General features: G+C 60.5%; 2 protein-coding genes across 7 annotated transcripts; one reads left to right on the top strand and one right to left on the bottom strand.

Annotated features, from left to right (window-relative positions):
- Positions 1–1,108: 1,108 nt before the first annotated feature.
- Positions 1,109–10,256, top strand: PTOV1 (PTOV1 extended AT-hook containing adaptor protein). 2 transcript variants are annotated; one of them, XM_032264520.1, is made up of 13 exons: positions 1,109–1,477; positions 4,654–4,791; positions 4,897–4,979; positions 5,068–5,125; positions 5,210–5,317; positions 6,804–6,959; positions 7,452–7,541; positions 7,662–7,735; positions 7,814–7,871; positions 8,238–8,342; positions 9,562–9,759; positions 9,834–9,902; positions 10,129–10,256. In XM_032264520.1, the coding sequence occupies exons 1-12, from the start codon at positions 1,307–1,309 to the stop codon at positions 9,843–9,845; spliced, it is 1,251 nt and encodes a 416-aa protein (XP_032120411.1). In that variant the 5' UTR covers positions 1,109–1,306; the 3' UTR covers positions 9,846–9,902; positions 10,129–10,256. The 2 variants fall into 2 exon arrangements, with proteins under 2 accessions (XP_032120411.1, XP_032120412.1); XM_032264521.1 differs by having other exon boundaries at positions 10,081–10,256.
- A 384-nt stretch (positions 10,257–10,640) lies between these two features.
- On the bottom strand, positions 10,641–17,240 carry PNKP (polynucleotide kinase 3'-phosphatase). Of its 5 annotated transcripts, XM_032264513.1 has the most exons (17): positions 17,120–17,240; positions 16,693–16,857; positions 16,037–16,083; positions 14,793–15,089; positions 13,595–13,674; positions 13,450–13,507; positions 13,262–13,369; positions 12,972–13,043; positions 12,078–12,126; positions 11,921–11,991; positions 11,758–11,850; positions 11,562–11,658; positions 11,420–11,481; positions 11,207–11,316; positions 11,041–11,128; positions 10,883–10,944; positions 10,641–10,800 (listed from the first exon to the last, which is right to left on the bottom strand). In XM_032264513.1, exons 2-17 carry the CDS (start codon positions 16,841–16,843, stop codon positions 10,683–10,685), a joined length of 1,563 nt encoding a protein of 520 aa, XP_032120404.1. In that variant the 5' UTR covers positions 16,844–16,857; positions 17,120–17,240; the 3' UTR covers positions 10,641–10,682. The 5 variants fall into 5 exon arrangements, with proteins under 5 accessions (XP_032120404.1, XP_032120403.1, XP_032120406.1 ...); XM_032264512.1 differs by lacking the exon at positions 17,120–17,240 and having other exon boundaries at positions 16,693–17,021; XM_032264515.1 differs by lacking the exons at positions 11,041–11,128; positions 17,120–17,240 and having other exon boundaries at positions 16,693–17,029.

The raw sequence follows: 17,240 nt of genomic DNA, 5'->3' as shown, positions 1-17,240 counted from the left end.
ACAGAAGTAGGCATTCCCTCCCTAACCTCCTCATACAGCCTTGTCTATTTCTCCTCTACCTTCACTCGGTTCCAGCCACACTGGCTCCCTTTTATTCCTTCGACTTTCAGGATTTGTGTCTTTGCTGTTCCCTCCTCTTGGCAACACTTTTTCGGTCATCTGGAAGGGCAGGCTGCTCACAGGTCGCTTTCTTGACTTCTCTTGCTAACTTTACCTCCCTGTGGACACATCCCATCGCCCTGTGGATGTGCGCTCATGTCTCTCCCCAGTGGACCGTGGGCTCTGAGGAACCTGGTCTGATTCGGTCGTCGCCGTATATACTCATCGCCGAGCACAGAACCGGACAGGGTACTCATAACAGATTTTTTTTTTTTCCTTAAAGAAAAGCTAGCATTTGAGTAGTGACTGCGCCAAGCATTTGATACCCATAAGCACTCTAGGGTTAGATATTACCCACGTTTAAGAAACAAGACGTCGAGGGGCAAATCTTACACAACCACTACTAAGCGGCTGCGCGGTCATTTCATTTTAGCAGAGCGAATGAGCGAATCCACACGAGGCCGGTGAGCGACGTGAGTGGCGAGAAGCTTGGGGTCGCCGCCCCGGGCGGCAGGCGGAGCCTGGGCCCAGAACTAATGGGTGGAGCCTCCCGGGACCGCTGGCCACACCCAGGCCGCGCGGGGGCCGCTGGGAGTTGGAGTCCCTTGCCCAGCTCGCCACGTCACCGCCTGCAAACCTTCAGCCCTCCCCTCGGGCTCAATCCGTACCCTCAGTGGGTTCCCTCATAGTGGGTTCCCTTGTCCGCCCCTCTTCCCTGATGTTTTTTGGAGCGGTCTCCCGGCTCTGCGGGCCCGTAGCTCCCGATAAGGTCTCCCGGCGTCGCGAGCCCCGGCACTGAGCCAGCATGGTGTCGCCTTCGTTCTGCCCCCGCGTTTGGTAGGGGCTCCCGTTCCCGCCACGCCCCCTGAAGTTGTGGCTCGCGCGTCCTCCCAGGCCCTCCTCCTCGCCGGAGCGGCCCAGAGGACCGCCGAGCCCACACTCCGCTCCCGCCCGCGCCCCCCGCTCCTCCGCGCCGCGTTGGTACGCTCCGGCCACGCCCCCTCGGACGCGCTTGGTACGCGCCGGGCTCCCCCGCTCGCCGCAGTGGTTCGGCCGCGGCGACCCCTCTCTGGCGGCGCGTCCCCCGCGCTTGGTACGGCTCAGCCCGTCTCCCCCGAAGCCGCGCGCCCGCGCCCCTCAGTCGGTGGAGCCTGCAGACCCCCGTGTGGCCCGCGGCTGCTCCCCGCCCTCTCGGCCCGCGCCCGCCATGGTCCGTCCGCGCCGTGCCCCGTATCGCTCCGGCGCCGGGGGCCCCCTCGGCGGTCGCGGCCGCCCTCCGCGGCCCCTCGTAGTGCGCGCCGTCCGCTCCCGCTCCTGGCCGGCCAGCCCCCGAGGCCCGCAGCCTCCGCGGATCCGGGCCCGCTCGGCCCCTCCCATGGTGAGCCCCCCGCCCTTTTTCCAGAGCCTTCCACGGCCCCGCCCCCCCCGCCCCTACCCTGGGCTCACGCCTTTGTCCGCGTCCCCCTCCGCTCCGGGGTCTCCCCTGTGGCCCGAAGGGTGGTCCCGCCCGGGGCTAGGTTCCCCCGTGGAGCTCCCGGTGGTTCGCCCCGCGCTCTCCCCTTTGTTGCGCGTTCGGGTCGGGGTGGGGGGTAGGGGACGGGGGCGGGGCGGGCTTGAATTACTGCTGACTCCGTGGTCGGATTTGAACGCGGGTGGGGGGCGGCGGACCGGCGGCCGCCACGCGCGTTTGTTTTTCCCGTTGGAAAGTTGCTTGCTCTCCGGGCAGGGAACGTGGAAATGGGGGCGGGGGTTGGGGACGGCGGTGAGGGAGGGGCCCGCGCTTTGTACCAGTGCGCCCAGATGTCGCACCCGTGGGCGTTCTCCCCGGGGCCCGCGCTGTGCCCGTGGAGTGCGCACCTAGAATGTGCGCCGGCGCCCAGACGTGGGATGCCTTGATGGACTGTCGTGAGCCCAGATCGTAAACGTAAATATTCAGCTTTGCAGGTACTTTGGGCTGCATAGCCTTCCCCAGACTCAGAAGACGCACATGCTTTTCAGGAACTGTAAGGTTTACCCGGGGTGGTAAAACTGCACATCGCGACTTTGCAATGTGCACACGGTTGCACCGATGTGAGATTTCCCCACGGCCCGCGCTCCTGCCCGCTTCTTAAATACACTGCCCCGGCGGTGTGGATGGCACAGCGCTGTGGCAGGCCTACTGAAGTCTTCAACAGGCTTCCTGGGTCTAAAACATGGATACCCAGACTCCGATTACCTCCCACAACTTAAACGTAGCCCTTCCCTCCCCTGCTTTCGCCCCTTCCTGCAGCATTCGCATCTAGTTGTTCAGAAGTGTTTTCTGGGTGCTCAGATGTGCCCCTCAAGGCTTTAAAGCTCAGTGCAAGTATTGGATGGAGTTCCCTGTGCAAGTAGGGGCGTCAGGCCCGCGCAGCTCTGCACACGCTTGACGAGATGTGAGATTTCCTTTAGGTTGCACCTTAAGCGTCGGTTTTAAATGTGATCCTCCCGTCTTAATGTGCTGCTCCTGCAGCTGACGGTATTCCTGGGTTTTAAGCAAGCATACCTGCTCCTTACCAGGGCTTCAGATGTTAGCATCTTTGAAGTCCTGAGTCAACCCGCCTTCTTAGATAAGCAGATGTTCAGTATGTGGTTTGGACTCTTACGTGTGGTCGCCTGATTTTTACCCATCTTCGTGGCAGTAAATGCGTACGTGTCGCTTGTATATGCGGACTTGTGTGTGCAGTGTGGATATCCCAGGTCCCAGTGCCATAAACAACTTTTATGTTGCAAGAATACCCTCATCTCTAAAGGCGTCTTCAGCTGTGCGGTTTTGTTTGTTTGTTTGTTTGAGATGGAGTCTCGCTGCCATCTCGAAGGCTGGAGTCTGAAACCTCCACCTCCCTGTTTCAAGCGATTCTCCTGCCTCAGCCTCCGGAGTAGTTGGGATTACAGGCATGCGCCACCACGCTGGGCTAATTTTTCTATTTTTAGTAGAGACTGGGTTTTGCCATGCTGGGCAGGCTGGTCTCAAACTCCCAACCTCAGGTGGTTCACCCACCTTGGCCTCCCAAAGTGCTAGGGTTATAGGTGTGAGCCACCGTGCCCTGCCGGACCGTGCGTTTTAACTCGTCTTCTCAGATGCTGTATGTCCGGTGTGGTGCCTGAAGCCCCAGCAACAACTCATTGTGACACCAAGACTCTCAGGTTTTCTTCCTGATCTTTTGACGATTGCCCAAAAACCAGAATCACCTGTGTAGGTGGAGACCAAGTTTGTTCAGGTTCATCTTTTTAAGCGTTCACAGACTAAAATTTTTTCTGTCTGCTAGTATTGTGGAAGGAAAGATCTCCTTGTACTTTATAGAAATTTGGAAAATACCCGTTTGTAATAAGAAAAAAAGAAATCACCCTTAGAATTTTTTTCCCCTGGCTGGAGGCGCCTACCGCAGGGAGATCTCGTGGGTCTCCTGCCGCCAGGCTGTTTGCGAAGCTTTCCCGTGTTTGCTGTGAGGTGTTTTTGGTTTTTAACTACGATAAGCAAGGCCAGGCGCAGCGACCCATGCCTGTAATCCCAGCATTTTGGGAGGCCGAGGCAGGCGGATGACTTGTGGTCAGGAGTTCAAGACCATCCTGGCCAACATGGTGAAACTCCATCTCTACTAAAAAAAAAAAATTAGCTGGGCGTGGTCACGAGCACCTGCAATCTCAGCTGCTTGGGATGCTGAGGCGGGAGAGTTGCTTGAACTCAGGAGGTGGAGGTTGCAGTGAGCTGAGATCACGCCACTGCACTCCAGCCTGGGCAATACGAGTGAGACTCCATCTGAAAAAATTAACAACAAAAAGTAAAAGCGTGGGAGCGTGCCCTGTGAGTAGCGTTTGTGGCTTTGCTTGGCTTTATTGCTAGAACCTTCTGGTGTTTTGCACGGTTTTGGTCTGTGGGACCCCCTCCAGGGGGTGGTGTCCCAGCTCTCTCCCAGTTGTTTCTCCCTTCTCGCTTCTTTCTTCTGGATGGTTCGGTCTCCTTTGTGTTTCTTCTCCTCCCTGCCTCCCTGGGGTCAGACTGATAAGGCCAGAGAGGTGGGCACTGGCCTGGGCCAGAGGGAGGAGTCGCAACTTTGTGGGGACAGGAGCCTTAGGAGGGTTTCAGCCTGGCAAAGACAGGGCAAGCCAGTGTGCAGGACAGACAGCGCAGGCCGGCTTGTGCCTCCTGGGATTGCAAGGACGCCCTGGGCCCAGCATGGGGCATGGGAAAGTCCCCCACAGCTGGCTTCTAACTTGGGTCTGGAGGAATCGATCAGGCACGCAGCTGGGGCAAAGGCTGGAGGTGGGGCTGGCTGCTGGCTTCAGGAATCTGCCCGGCCAGTGTCAAGGTGACAGCAGCCTCTGGGAAGGAAGGGTCCTGAGGGAGCAGTGGGAAAGGACTTGAGGACCACAGTGTTGGGGTCCTGAGCGGAGGGTTTGGACATGGCCCTGTGGGTGTCCAGCAGGGGATGGGGGTCTGAATGTGGGGCCAGCCCCTTTGGGAGGTGTGGGGACTGCCTGTCCTTGCAGACCTCTGCCTCAGTTTTCCCACCGACTCCCCCAACTCCACTGCAGGAAGGTGCTCGGGTCTTCGGGGCGCTGGGTCCCATCAGTCCCTCCTCGCCTGGGCTCACCCTCGGGGGCCTGGCGGTGAGCGAGCACCGGCTCAGCAACAAGCTGCTGGCCTGGAGCGGTGTCCTGGAGTGGCAAGAGGTGAGTCCCTGTGGGCTGGGGCCGGTCTCCAGGGTCCTGTCTTGTCCCCGAGGGGAAGGTGGGGCATCTCGGCCGTGCATGCTCACGTCCCTCCTGCCCATGCAGAAGCGCAGACCCTATTCTGACTCCACCGCGAAGCTGAAGCGGACCCTGCCCTGCCAAGCCTATGTGAACCAAGGCGAGAACCTGTGAGTGCTGAGGCTGGGGCGGTGGCAGGGTCCAGGGCCGGGGCCGTGGGGATCAGGGCAGCCCTCTCTGAGCCGCTCCTTCCCGCAGGGAGACTGACCAGTGGCCGCAGAAGCTGATCATGCAGCTGATCCCACAGCAGCTGCTGGTGAGACACGCCCTGCCCTGCCCCCACCACTTGGAGCACCCCCATGCCCAGCTGACCCAGCTGTCTACCCCCTGTCGCCCCCAGACCACGCTGGGCCCCCTGTTCCGCAACTCCCAGCTGGCACAGTTCCACTTCACCAACAGAGACTGTGACTCGCTCAAGGGGCTCTGCCGCATCATGGGCAACGGCTTTGTGAGTGGGGCAGGCTCAGGCGCGTGGGGGGTGGGGATGGAGGCAGTGATCTACCCACAGCCTGGATGGGGGCTGGGGGTCTCCCCTGGGGTCAGGCGTAGCCCTCATGGACTCTGGGACCCCAGGCATCCTCAATAGAGCACCAGGTGAATGAATTCAGCCTGGGAGACCTCCAGCTTCTGCATCTGTGCCCAGCTGTGGGTAGCCTTGCTGGGGCCCAGGAGCCTGTCGGGGACACACGGCGTATGTCAGGGACCTGGTACATGTGTGTGCTGGGCACAAGCGCCAGCCAGGAGGGAGAGGTGCTCTGGGGCTCAGCCTTCTCATCTGTAAAATGGGGCTAACAGGAGCTGTGCTTCCTGGTGCCACCCGGAGGATAGCTGGCAGAGGGGAGTTTGTATAAAGCGCTTTAGTACCTAGTAGGTGCTGGGTGTACCCAGCTGGTGAGGCTGTGTAGGTGACTGGGGTTCTGGCGCTGCACAGGGCGGAAAGTGGGGGTGTCCGGCTGTGGAAGATGGTGGGTGCTGGGGAGGAGGCAGGGATGGGATGGGACCAAGTTGTCTGCCCAGAGTACCTGGCTCTGGGGACTTCCTAGTCCCTGTTTCCCCTTTGGGATATTCTGCCTCTACCCTGTCTCAGCTGCTGCTAGGGCCTGCTTTCTCCCTCACGGCCTGGGCAGGCCAGGGCTTGTGCCTGGCCTAGGGTCTTTCAGCCGAGCCTTCACTGTTGGATGAGGGCTGGCGTGTCCGGGCCCCGAGTTCCCAGTCTGTAGGGGAGGTGGACCTCCAGTCGCCCCCCTACTCATGGCCCTGGGAGGGTGACTGCGTGGCTCCAGGAAGGCCAGGGACAGGGCCCTGAGTGGGTCCTCCCTGGGCTGGACCCAAGGTCGAGGGGTTAGGCTGGCAGCCTGTTGGGGACTGCACTGCGGCAGTGGGCTGGTGTGGGAAGGGGCGTGGGGTTCTGGGACGGGCACACCCTTTCATCTGGGCACCACAGTCAGGCACATCTGTCAGGCCGTTCTCCCACATCCCATTCGAGAGGCAGCAACACTTCATCTGTTGAGCCTTTATGTGGCACTGATTGTGTACACTATTATACCATTTTACCAATGAGGAAATGGACTCTGAAAAGCAACAGGTGGCTGGTGTTAGGTCACACAGCTAGGAGGCAGCAGAGTAGGGGGGGGGCACCGCCTGCACCCTTAACCCCCAGGCCAGGTCACCCCATCAGGTGGGCAGGGAGTGGGAGGTGGTGCCTTCTTGGTGTTCTCACCACAGCCTGGGTGCTGGGCGTCAGGGTGGGGGAGACACTGATGGGCACTGCATGGGCTCTCAGAGGTCCCACACCAGTGGCTGAGGCCTTGACTGTGGGGGTCTCTGCCTGCTCATGAGCTCTCTTCGCCCCCTCCAGGTGGGGCAGTCCTGGGGTGGTGGGGGCACGGCGGCACCAGGCCGTGCCCTCAGGTCCTGCCCCTTGGCCCCCACAGGCGGGCTGCATGCTGTTCCCCCACATCTCCCCCTGTGAGGTGCGTGTGCTCATGCTCCTGTACTCGTCCAAGAAGAAAATCTTCATGGGCCTCATCCCCTACGACCAGAGTGGCTTCGTCAGCGCCATCCGGCAGGTCATCACCACCCGCAAGCAGGTGTGCCAACCCAGCACAGCCCTTGTGGGGACAGTGCGGAGTTAAGCCCGGCCGCCCAGGTTGTGCAGCCAGACTTGCTGCAGGTGGGGTGTGATGCGATGGCTGGAGCAAGGAGCTGCAGAGGAGCTGAGAGGAGAGGGCGGGTTCCCATCTGGGCTCCACGGAAAAGTGGCCACTGGTGGGGGGCTCTGAAGAGCCGGAGGGTGGATCTTGGCGGCACGGGTTGGGATGATCACGAGGCTAGAAGGCCCTGGCCTGTGACCATGTGTCCTGGTTGCACCTTGCCAGTTAAGGCAGATGCTGCGGGCGCCCAGCTGATGGCCGGGACCTGTCTCAGTGCATTGGGAGCCTTGGGGGGGGCTGTGCGCAGGGGAGGGGCAGGGCCTGTTCCTGGGAGCCTGCTGGGGGTAACTCGGAGGGAGGGCGGGCCCCAGGACAGGCAGGTTTCCTGGGAGCCTGGGTCCCTCTGGCCACCCCCTTCCATTCCCGCAGGCAGTGGGACCTGGTGGCGTCAACGCAGGCCCGGTCCAGATCGTCAACAACAAGTTCCTGGCGTGGAGCGGCGTCATGGAGTGGCAGGAGGTGAGCCCTCGGCAGCCCGGGGACCTGGGACCCCGAGATCCTCGTGGCCTATGGCTGGGAGGGGACACGGGCGTTGGGCGCCCAGCCCTGAGGGGCTCCTCTTTGCCTCTCCCACAAAAGCCCAGGCCTGAGCCCAACAGCCGGTCCAAGAGGTGGCTGCCGTCCCACGTCTACGTGAACCAGGGAGAAATCCTGTGAGTGCCGGGCTGGGGGCGGAGGTGACATCCAGGGGAGCCGGGGCCTCCTGACCCTTGTCCCCTTGTGCCCCGCAGGAGGACCGAGCAGTGGCCGAGAAAGCTGTGCATGCAGCTCATCCCGCAGCAGCTGCTGGTGAGGGCCTTCCCAAGGGCGGGGCCGGGGCAAGGGCGCCTCTAGGGAGCCTGAGCTGGCTGAGTGGAGGCGGAGCTGCAGCAGGCCCCGGGGTCGCAGGTACCCAGCCTGCTGTTGTGTAGCCACTGAGCAGGGCCACGGCGGCCGTGACCTAGAGGGCTGCCAAGATATCTGAGAGCAGCTTCCCCAAGATTCCAGGGTCGGGCTAGTTGAGGAGGGGGCGTGAGGGGCAGAGATGACATTTCCTGAGCTAGGGGAAGACGTGAGAGCCTCGGTTTGGTCCTGAGCCCAGGGGACCCAGCACGCTTCGAGGGGGAGGCCTTGGTGGCAGAAGCCAGAGCCGGGGGTCCCCTCGCTTCTTCACAGACCACACTGGTGCCACTGTTCCGGAACTCACGCCTGGTGCAGTTCCACTTCACCAAGGACCTGGAGACGCTGAAGAGCCTGTGCCGGATCATGGACAATGGCTTCGTGAGTGGCGCCAGCAGAGGCTGGCAGGGCCTGGCCAGGGCAGAGGGAGGCAGGACCGCTCACGGGCGTGGACGTGGGAGAGGAGCTGAGCGCCATGTCCAGGAAGGCTGGGGAGAGGGTGGCTGGCTCTGGAGGGCTCTGTGCTGTCCCTCTGCACTGGACAGAGGGGCACTGATCTCAGTCGTATGGGGCTGCCCCTGCTCTGCCATGTCAGGGTTGCTCCCACTCCCCAGGGGCAGGTGCCTTAGTCACTCCAGCAGGTTTCCTAATGGAAAAACAGGCCCTGGCAGCTTGTGCCACATCCCAAAGGCCCCTTGCCGGGCAGGGAGGGCTGTCTGTCCCCTAAAGCGCCCCACAGGGTCTGGTGGTTATTGTAGCAGAGAGTCTGCTTCTCTCTCGGGCTGTTTCTCCATCTGTGAGGTGGGAGGGTTGGAGTTCACCTGCTGATGTCCACCTTCCATTTGGGCCATACCTGTAATATCTGTCCCGAAACTACCTTACAATTACCTTCGACTCACTTTGACTGTCACCATTTGTGCATGGAGGGTCTGGGTGTAGATGCTTTTATAGTAAAAAACTTTCAAGACTCCCCTTGGGCCGGGCACGGTGGCTCACGCTTATGATCCCAGCACTTTGGGAGGCAGAGGTGAGTGGATCACCTGAGGTCAGGAGTTTGAGACCAGCCCAATCACCATGGTGAAACCCCAGCTCTACTAAAAATAAAAAAATTAGCTGGGCAGGGTGGTGGGCACCTGTAATCCCAGCTACTTGGGAGGCTGAGGCAGGAGAATCACTTGAACCCGGGAGGCAGAGGTTGCAGTGAGCCGGGATCCTGCCACACCCTCCAGCCTAGGTGACAGTGAGGCTCCATGTACCGCAACCCTCACCTTTGCTGGGCTGGCTGCCGCAGGTCCCTGGGGCTCCTGAGTTGGAGTCGTGGCTGGTTGCTCAGGTGGCGTGGCTTCAGTGAGGTGGCCCCAGACAGCCTGGCCTGCCCAGGAGCTCTGAAATGCAGGTTCCCGGGCCTCTCCCTACAGAGCCTCTTGGCCATGGTGTCCTCATCATCATAATGGGGCCCACCTCTGGGGGTTGAAGGGAGTGTGAGGACAGCAGTTAGGCAGCGCCTGGCCGATGGAGCCCATGGCAAGGTGCCCGCCCAGTTGAAGGAGCGCTGGCCACTGTGGTGCCATCTGGTGACACCATGCCCTGTGCCTGCCAGGCTGGCTGCGTGCACTTTTCCTACAAAGCGTCGTGCGAGATCCGCGTGCTCATGCTCCTGTACTCCTCGGAGAAGAAAATCTTCATCGGCCTCATCCCCCACGACCAGGGCAACTTCGTCAACGGCATCCGGCGCGTCATTGCCAACCAGCAGCAGGTCCTACAGCGGAACCTGGAGCAGGAGCAGCAGCAGCGAGGGGTGAGGCAGCCGGCCCCGGCCTGTGCAGTTTCTCCCACCCTTCCCACACGCTCACCCGGTTTTTCTCTCCACAGATGGGGGGGTAGCGGCTACCCCGGGCTGGGCCCCTCCAGGAGTCACAGACGAGGCCCCTGCAGAGACTGGTGAGTGGTGACCCTGTCAAGTCCAGGAGGGACTGGGGGCTGTGGGGGTGGGGTTGGGAGAACAGCAGGGTGAGCAGAGCAGAGGGGGAGGCACAGTGTTCTCGGTGGTCCCAGGCTTTCTAGGCAGCGCAGTGTCCAGGCCCAGGCAGGGCCTCTGCTCACAGGGATGTGGGGTCAGTGCTTGGGCGCCTGTGGCCAGCAGCCCCCACTGCACCCCTGCCCCTAGGTGACACGCTTCTGAGCAGGGGCCCCTGGGGACTTCGACTGCCCAGCAACATGGAGGATGGCGTCCTGAGGGCTCAAGGACGGTCCCCACCCCTGTATGTTTCCCCAATAAAGCCTTTTAAAAACCTGCCTGCCCCTCTGCTCCCTGCCTGATGCCTGGCAGCCCAGGTGCTCATAGGTGCCAGCCCTGGGTTCAAGGCCAGTGCTGCAGAACCTGAGGCCGGGGTTTTGTCCTTGGGGGTCATGCCAGGTTTTGAACTTTTAGTCCTGGGTTGGGCTTTGTGGCCTCACCACCCATGTCTGGGGGGCCACGCAGCCCCCTGCCCTGGCCTGTGCATGCCCTGGTCTCTAAAGTACCCGTGTCGGATCCCAGCAAAGCTGGAATCCGCTCTGTGGGGGCCCCTCCTTTTGTTACCTGAAAATGTCCCGAAAGCCTCCATCCATGTAACAAACTGCCAGGCCTGGACCCCTTCCCCATGCGACCACCCTCCTCCCAGCAACAGGCCGGCCAGGTTCAAAGACAAACAGCGTTTATTGTGGAGGGAGCGGGGTGGGTCAGCCCTCGGAGAACTGGCAGTACAGCCGCTCCAGCCTTGGCTCCAGGCACAGGCGGAATGGGATCTCCAGGATGGCCGAGAAGCCTTCCGCCAGCGTTGGGGCCTCGAACTGCTTCCTAGCAGTGGTGAGGACAGTGAGGGACAGCCCAGCTTACGGGGTCCAGCCAGCACCCTGCCCCCTGCGGGCCCCAACCCTACCTGTAGCCGTACATGACCATGTCTGACACGGGGCCGTGTGAAGAGTCTGTCATCTCGCGAAACTGGGGGTACAAAGGGGGGCAGCAGGCCCAGGGGTCACGGGGAGGGGTGGGTGTGTAGGGTTGCAGCCTGGGGGTGTCTGGGCCAAGCAGGCTCACCCGGTTGTTGTGGCGCGCCTGCTCCAGAGTGGCAGTGAAGAGGAAGCAGCGGCAGGGGACGCCCATGGCTTGGGCACACTGGACATACCTGTGGGGGAGGAGCCAGATGTGCAGGCCCCGCCGCAGCCCCCCCACATCCCTCCGCAGTGCACCACGGTTCCACTACCTGGCGCGGCTCGGGGCGTCCGGGTTTGTGTTGTCGACGGCAACCCGTTTCCCTTGCTTCAGGGCCATCTCACAGGCAGTCACACAGCGCTGCCAGGAACCCAGTGTGTCCTGGGGGCACGAGTGATCACAAACGGGGTTGAGGGGGGAGGCAGTGATGGAGGGAAGTGCCCCCAACAAGCTGACAGATGGAGAAGGAACTGGAGAGACATACCCTGTTCACGTGGACGTATCCGGCTGACACGAGGTGCTCCTTGAGGAAGGAGGACTTACCAGCTGTGTGGGAAGCAGGATTGGTGGGTGGCCTAGTACCCAGGGGGAACTCAGGGCATCCCGAGGACGGGCTGGGCACTCACCCCCAGGGAATCCCACGGCGACAACCACCTCCGGGCTAGAGCTCAGGAGGGCCTTGGACTCAGGGAGGCATAGAGGCCCCAAGCGGGAAACGGTCCTCTGGAAGGGACGGAGACGCGCATGAGACACCATCCGTCCTAGTCCCGGGAGCCCTCCCCTCCCCGCCCCGCCCCCCCCTCCCCCACCCCAGGGCCTCACCGGGTCAAAGGCGGGGAGCTCGAAGCCAGCCGCTGGCCACTTCAGGAAGAACTCCTCAGGCGTGGCAAAGGGCAGGCCGAGGTTGAGTGCAAACTGGGGGCGGGGACAGACGTCAGATACCGGCACCCAGGGTCAGGCTGGGGGCAGGGGCGGGGGGCCTCACCAGGCGGTCCGCGCAGGAGAAGTCTTTCTTCTTGCGTCCTGGGGCCCAATTGGCTGGGCGTCCGGCCGCATCTGGAACACATGACACCCCGTCTCCACCAGCTAGCTGGGAGGGAGGGAGGGTCCCAGCCCACCCTGAGCAGCCCTCAGGCCCTTACCTCCCACGAAGATGCTGTCCGCGATGGCGATGGGCGTGCCCTCGTTGGCCTACAGGAGACGGCAGTGAGGAGGCCCTTCCCATAGCTGTCCACCACAGTGGGATAGGGCTGCTCCACCTGGTCTGTGCCCCGTATCAGGCCTCCTCTTCTGACCTTCTGTGTCCCCACCCTCCAGCCACTTCACACCCTCCTCCTGGCCCTCGTGGAAGCCCCATCCCTCCAGGCCTCCTGGCTTCCGCCCCTGCCCGTTCCCCACAAGGCCGCCAGAGGGCGCCTGCCCAGCTTCAGCTCCTGTCTCCCTCAGGGCAAAAGTGATGCCCTCCCTGTGGCCCTGTCCTCTTCCTTCCCTTGCTCAGGGCCAGCTGCATGGGCCTCTGTCCCTAATGAGCCCAGCCTAGGGGCTGCCTCAGGGCCTTTGCACTTGCTGTCACTCCCACGGGGACCACTTTCCCCAGGTGTCCATGTGGCTCCCTCCTTGCCCTGCCTTAGGCCTTTCCAAAGATGTCACCTACTCAGAGGCCATCCCTGCCTATCAGGGCTGAAACGATGCCTGCTTTCTCCACCTCTTTCCCTCCCGCTGTTTCACACGCTAGTCTGCCCATCGGGTCCCGCTGGACGAGGCTGTCCTGGTCACTGGTATTTTCAGTTCAAGAATGTGCTAAACTTTACAACAAATGCACACACAAACGAGGAAAGAGATAAACAGCTTCTCTCCCCTGATTTAGAACGTTTAGGAGCACTGGCCTCATAAACCATCACCTAGAATGTGACAGCAAGAAACAGAAGGCGGGACCGAGAGAGGTCAGGAGGAGTAAGGAGGCTGGGACCAGAGGCCTGGAAGTGAGGGGCTGGAGCAGGGGAACGGAGGGAGGCTGGGCAGGCTGAGAGGCTCACCTGCTCCTGCAGATGGTCCCACATGCCTGTCACTGGCTTCCGGTACAAGCCTGTGTGCGTGGCCACCAGCACCTGTGGATGGGAGGGGCCACCAGTCTCAGCTCCCCCTCAGGCACCTACTGGATGCCACCCCAGCCCTCACCCAGCCAAGCAGAGCTAAAGCATTTGTAGCTGATGATGGGTTCCTATCAGCGTCACCCCTGAGGCCTCCACCCCACCCACCCCAGGGTCTGACACCCTCTCTCTAGATCTCTGTCCTCCCACATAGCCCCTCAGTCTCCCAGCCATACCTGGAAGGGAACCCCCAGCTTCTCCACCACAGCCTCCACCTTGGCCTTGAACTCCTCAGCTGGCAGCTTCCGACGCCCGATGCTCATCTGGTTGGTGAAGATCACTAGCTGGGGAGCAGAGGGTATCACCAGGTGCCCTGCTCACCAGGGCCTGGGCGTGTGCCCATGGAGGCACCTCCTGCATGTACCTTGTAGCCTTTAGCTTCCAGCTCCCGGAGCTTACGTGGAATCTCTGGGTACAAGATCCTAGGGCAGGTAGGAAGCGGCGGGGTTGACCTGGGGCCAGAAGTGAACTCCAGGCCTCACTCACTCCCTTCTTTTGCCTCTTATCACCTCCAGTCACTGGGGCCGGTGGGAAAGACCTTCCCAGAGCGTGTGGTGATGAGGGTCCCATCCAGATCAAAGCCAGCCACCTGGTATCACCAAGGAAAGAGGAACACCAGCACTGTTACACCTCTGACCCTCCCCACTCACAGGCTGACTCACACCAACCCTGTGAGGCAGGGTGTTACCACTGCCATCTCACAAATGGGGAAACTGAATCACAGCACCTCCATGTCAGGTATCCGTGATGCCACTGAGTGCAACCAGATATTGTAATGTCACTGTCTCCTGTCACTTCCTATGCCCCCAGCCCCAGGATTCCAGTCTTTAAAATGTGGGTTAATGTCTTGCCCAGCCTCCTCCTTCCCCTGGCCGCCTCCACCTCAGAGGCCTAATAACAGTGAAAACAGGCCGAGTGCAGTGGCTCACGCCTGTAATTCCAGCACTTTGGGATGCTGAGGCTGGTGGATCACGAGGTCAGATCAGGACCTGTTAGCCAGATCCTGGCTAACACGGTGAAAACCTGTCTCTACCAAAAATATAAAAAAAATTAGCCGGGCATGGTGGTGGCACACCTGTTGTTCCACCTACTTAGGAGGCTGAGGCAGAACTGCTTGAACACCAGAGGCAAAGGTTGCAGTGAGCCGAGAAGACATCACTGCACTCCAGCCTGGGCAACCGAGCAAGACTCCGTCTCAAAAAAAAAAAAAAAAAAAAGGGGGGGGGGGGGGACCCCCCCCCCCCCCCCCCCCCCCCCCGCCTGCGGGGGGCCCCCCCCCCCCCTCCAAAAAAAAAAAAAAAAAGTGGAAATAAAAACAGGAGCAAAGCTTTGGGTGCTAACGGCATCTCAAGGACTATGCCACGTGCTTTTTATCGAATCAGCATCACAGAGATGGGAGACATGGGACTCAGAATGTGGCAGTAACAGCATTTGAACTCAAGTCTCTCTGGACCTAAAAAATACTCATAATTGCTCCTAGTGAGACGGTCATGGTCAATGCTGATTAGTGGGTGGTCACCGTGGGTCATGCAGGAGCTGACATACATCCTTTTCCCCCCTGCTTACAATGACCCCCGTGTTTGTCATTAGGCCCATTTCTGAGAAGAGTAAGTAAAGGCTAAAAAGAAGTTGAGAGACAGCACACAACAAACCTAGGACTGAGTCCCAGTCTGTGGCGGCTCCCTCAGGCCCGGGCATGCCCCTCACCTTGCTCTGGGGTTTCACCCCCACTGCGGTGAACACTAGCAACTTCTCCAAGTTCTCCCAGCCGGGGGATGACTTCCGAATCCGCTTCTTCAGGGGCTCAGGATCCCTCTTCTCTTGGGACACCGGAGGAGTGCCACGTGGAGTATCTGCCAGGGATTCTGGTGTGCGGGTCTCTTCCCAGCGCAGGGTCAGTGGGTGGAGGCCATTGACCAAATACAGTATGTCCCCCACCCCCAGAGAGCACTCCAACCCCGGCTTCAACTCCTGGGTCCCGGCAGTTGAGGGGTTAACACCCAGCTGCAGAAAGAAAGGGAGGAGCTGGGACTGGCTTCCCCCACCGGGAGCCTCCTCCAATCAAATACCCAGCAGAAGGAGCGGCCTTTCCCCACCACTAGTCAGACCCTTAAGCCCCACCTCTTCCCGCCGTAGCACCAATCATGGCTTTGGAAAGGTTACAGGTTTCCAGCCCGGCCCAATTTCTTTTTCTCTTTCTTTTTTTTGGAGAGAAGAGTCTTGTTTTGTCGACCAGGTTGGAGTGCAGTGGTGCAATCTCGGCTGATTGCAACCTCTGCCTCCCAGGTTCAAAAGATTCACCTGCTTCCGCCACCCGAGTAACTGGGATTACAGGCACCTGCCACCACGCCCGGCTAATTTTTGTATTTTTAGTAGAGACACGGGGTTTCGCCATATTGGCCAGGCTGGTCACGAACTCCTGACCTCAGGTGATCGCGCCCACCTGAGCCTCCCCAAGTGCTGGGATTACAGGCGTGAGTTACCGCGCCTGGCCGCCTTGTCCAATTTCTAAGGGGTTGTACGGGTATCCACCCCATTAAAATGGGCAACACTTCTTTCTTTACTGGACACGCCCCCTTCTCTTCGATCCGTATTTTTTCTTTCCCTTTTTGAGACAGGTTCTCGCTCTGTCACCTAGGCTGGAGTACAGCGTGGTGATCGCCGCTCACTGCAGCCTTGACCTAGTGGGCTCAAATGATGCTACCGCGTCAGCCTCCCGATTAGCTGAGACAAGGACGCACCATCATCCCTGGCTAATTTTTTTGAGAGAGGTCTCACCTGAGTTCAAGCGATCCGCCCACCTGCGCCTCCCAAAGTGCTGAAATTACAGGCGTGAGCCAACACGCGAGGCCCCAATCAGATTTTCCTAATGTAACCTTTCACTGATGGCTTGCAATTCCTCCCCAAATCCCATCCCCAAGCCTTACTGCCCCTTGCAGAGGCACTGATACCTGTTTCACTGCCACTGTCCGGGTCTCAGGATCTGCGACCAGCTCTACTGAGGATTGAAGGGGTGAAGTCAGGATTTGTATCCTTGTATGATTGGTTCCCTCATTTCTGGGGAGTGCGGCATGCCTCAGGCTACAGCGTCCATTCGGGAGGGAGTAGGAGGCAGTTTATTTCTACCTGGGACTGGCTGCTTGACATGCCGTAGCCAGACGGTGGCACTAGGATTGCCTGACAGTGGTCCTTGTAAAGGACAGAGAGGTACTTTTCTCTGTAAAACTGGTCTCCTCCTTGACAAAAAAATGTGGCTAGATGCAAGTCTGGGGCTTGGCCTGTTACCGTCCATCCCAACCTAGTGACATTTACTTTTCCCCATAGGACCATTTTTTTCTTTTGACAAGAGTCGTCGTCTGTTTCCAGATTTCCCTATGGCCAGAGTATTATCCGCGCAGTGAACATCCTCCCGAAACTGGTTCCCTCCCCTCTCCCCGCAAGGATCTGGCTAATTCTAAATCAAGCACAAACGTTCTCTTCCTGTGCTCCCTAGAAGAGCACCTTCCGACTTCGGGGCCGGCTGCACCACGCAATGCCGCGTAGCGGCCAACCAAGTCTCCCCGCTTCTGCAGCAGGCCACACCCCCTCGTGCTCAGGCCCCGCTCACCTTGAGTTCTGGAGCACTTCCGGTCCGTGACCTGGGTCAGGGGTCCCCTGCCCAGGACCAGGGCTTGCCCGTCTGAGGGCAGGAAAATTGGAGGCGCTCCCCCTGGGGGGCTCTCGAGCCACAGGCGGCCCGGGGCCTCCACCTCGCCCATCCTGGGTGCGGGCCCTAGGAAGCAGGTAAACCGGCTTGAGCGGCGCACGTCCCCAATTTGCTCCAGGAAGTCCCGCCTTCTCCCACCTCCGCTAAGAACTTTTCACAGCGCTAACTGCTCCGGAAGTCCCACCCCCTCGCCTGCCGCGGGTCGCGTCGTTTCCCAGGCGACGATGCGTGCTTCATCTCTCCGCGAGCTGGGATTGTCACTTCCCAGGATACAGGCCAAGAGCCTCGCACGTGCCTCCGCTCCCCCCTCCACCCCTCGCGCACTCACCCTGGCCAGCTGCTCGGGCTTACGGCCGTTTCTGACTAGCGAGGTCCTGCCCGAGGCACCCCGCCTGCGACTCGGCCGGCGGTTCTCAGCGCCTCGGCGGAAGGAAATGACTCGTCCTCTC

The sequence above is a fragment of the Sapajus apella genome, unplaced genomic scaffold (genome assembly GCF_009761245.1).
Source record: "Sapajus apella isolate SASKATOON/1434 unplaced genomic scaffold, GSC_monkey_1.0 scaffold144, whole genome shotgun sequence".
Classification (NCBI taxonomy): Eukaryota; Metazoa; Chordata; class Mammalia; order Primates; family Cebidae; genus Sapajus; species Sapajus apella.
This window is presented reverse-complemented; position numbering and strand designations above follow the sequence as displayed.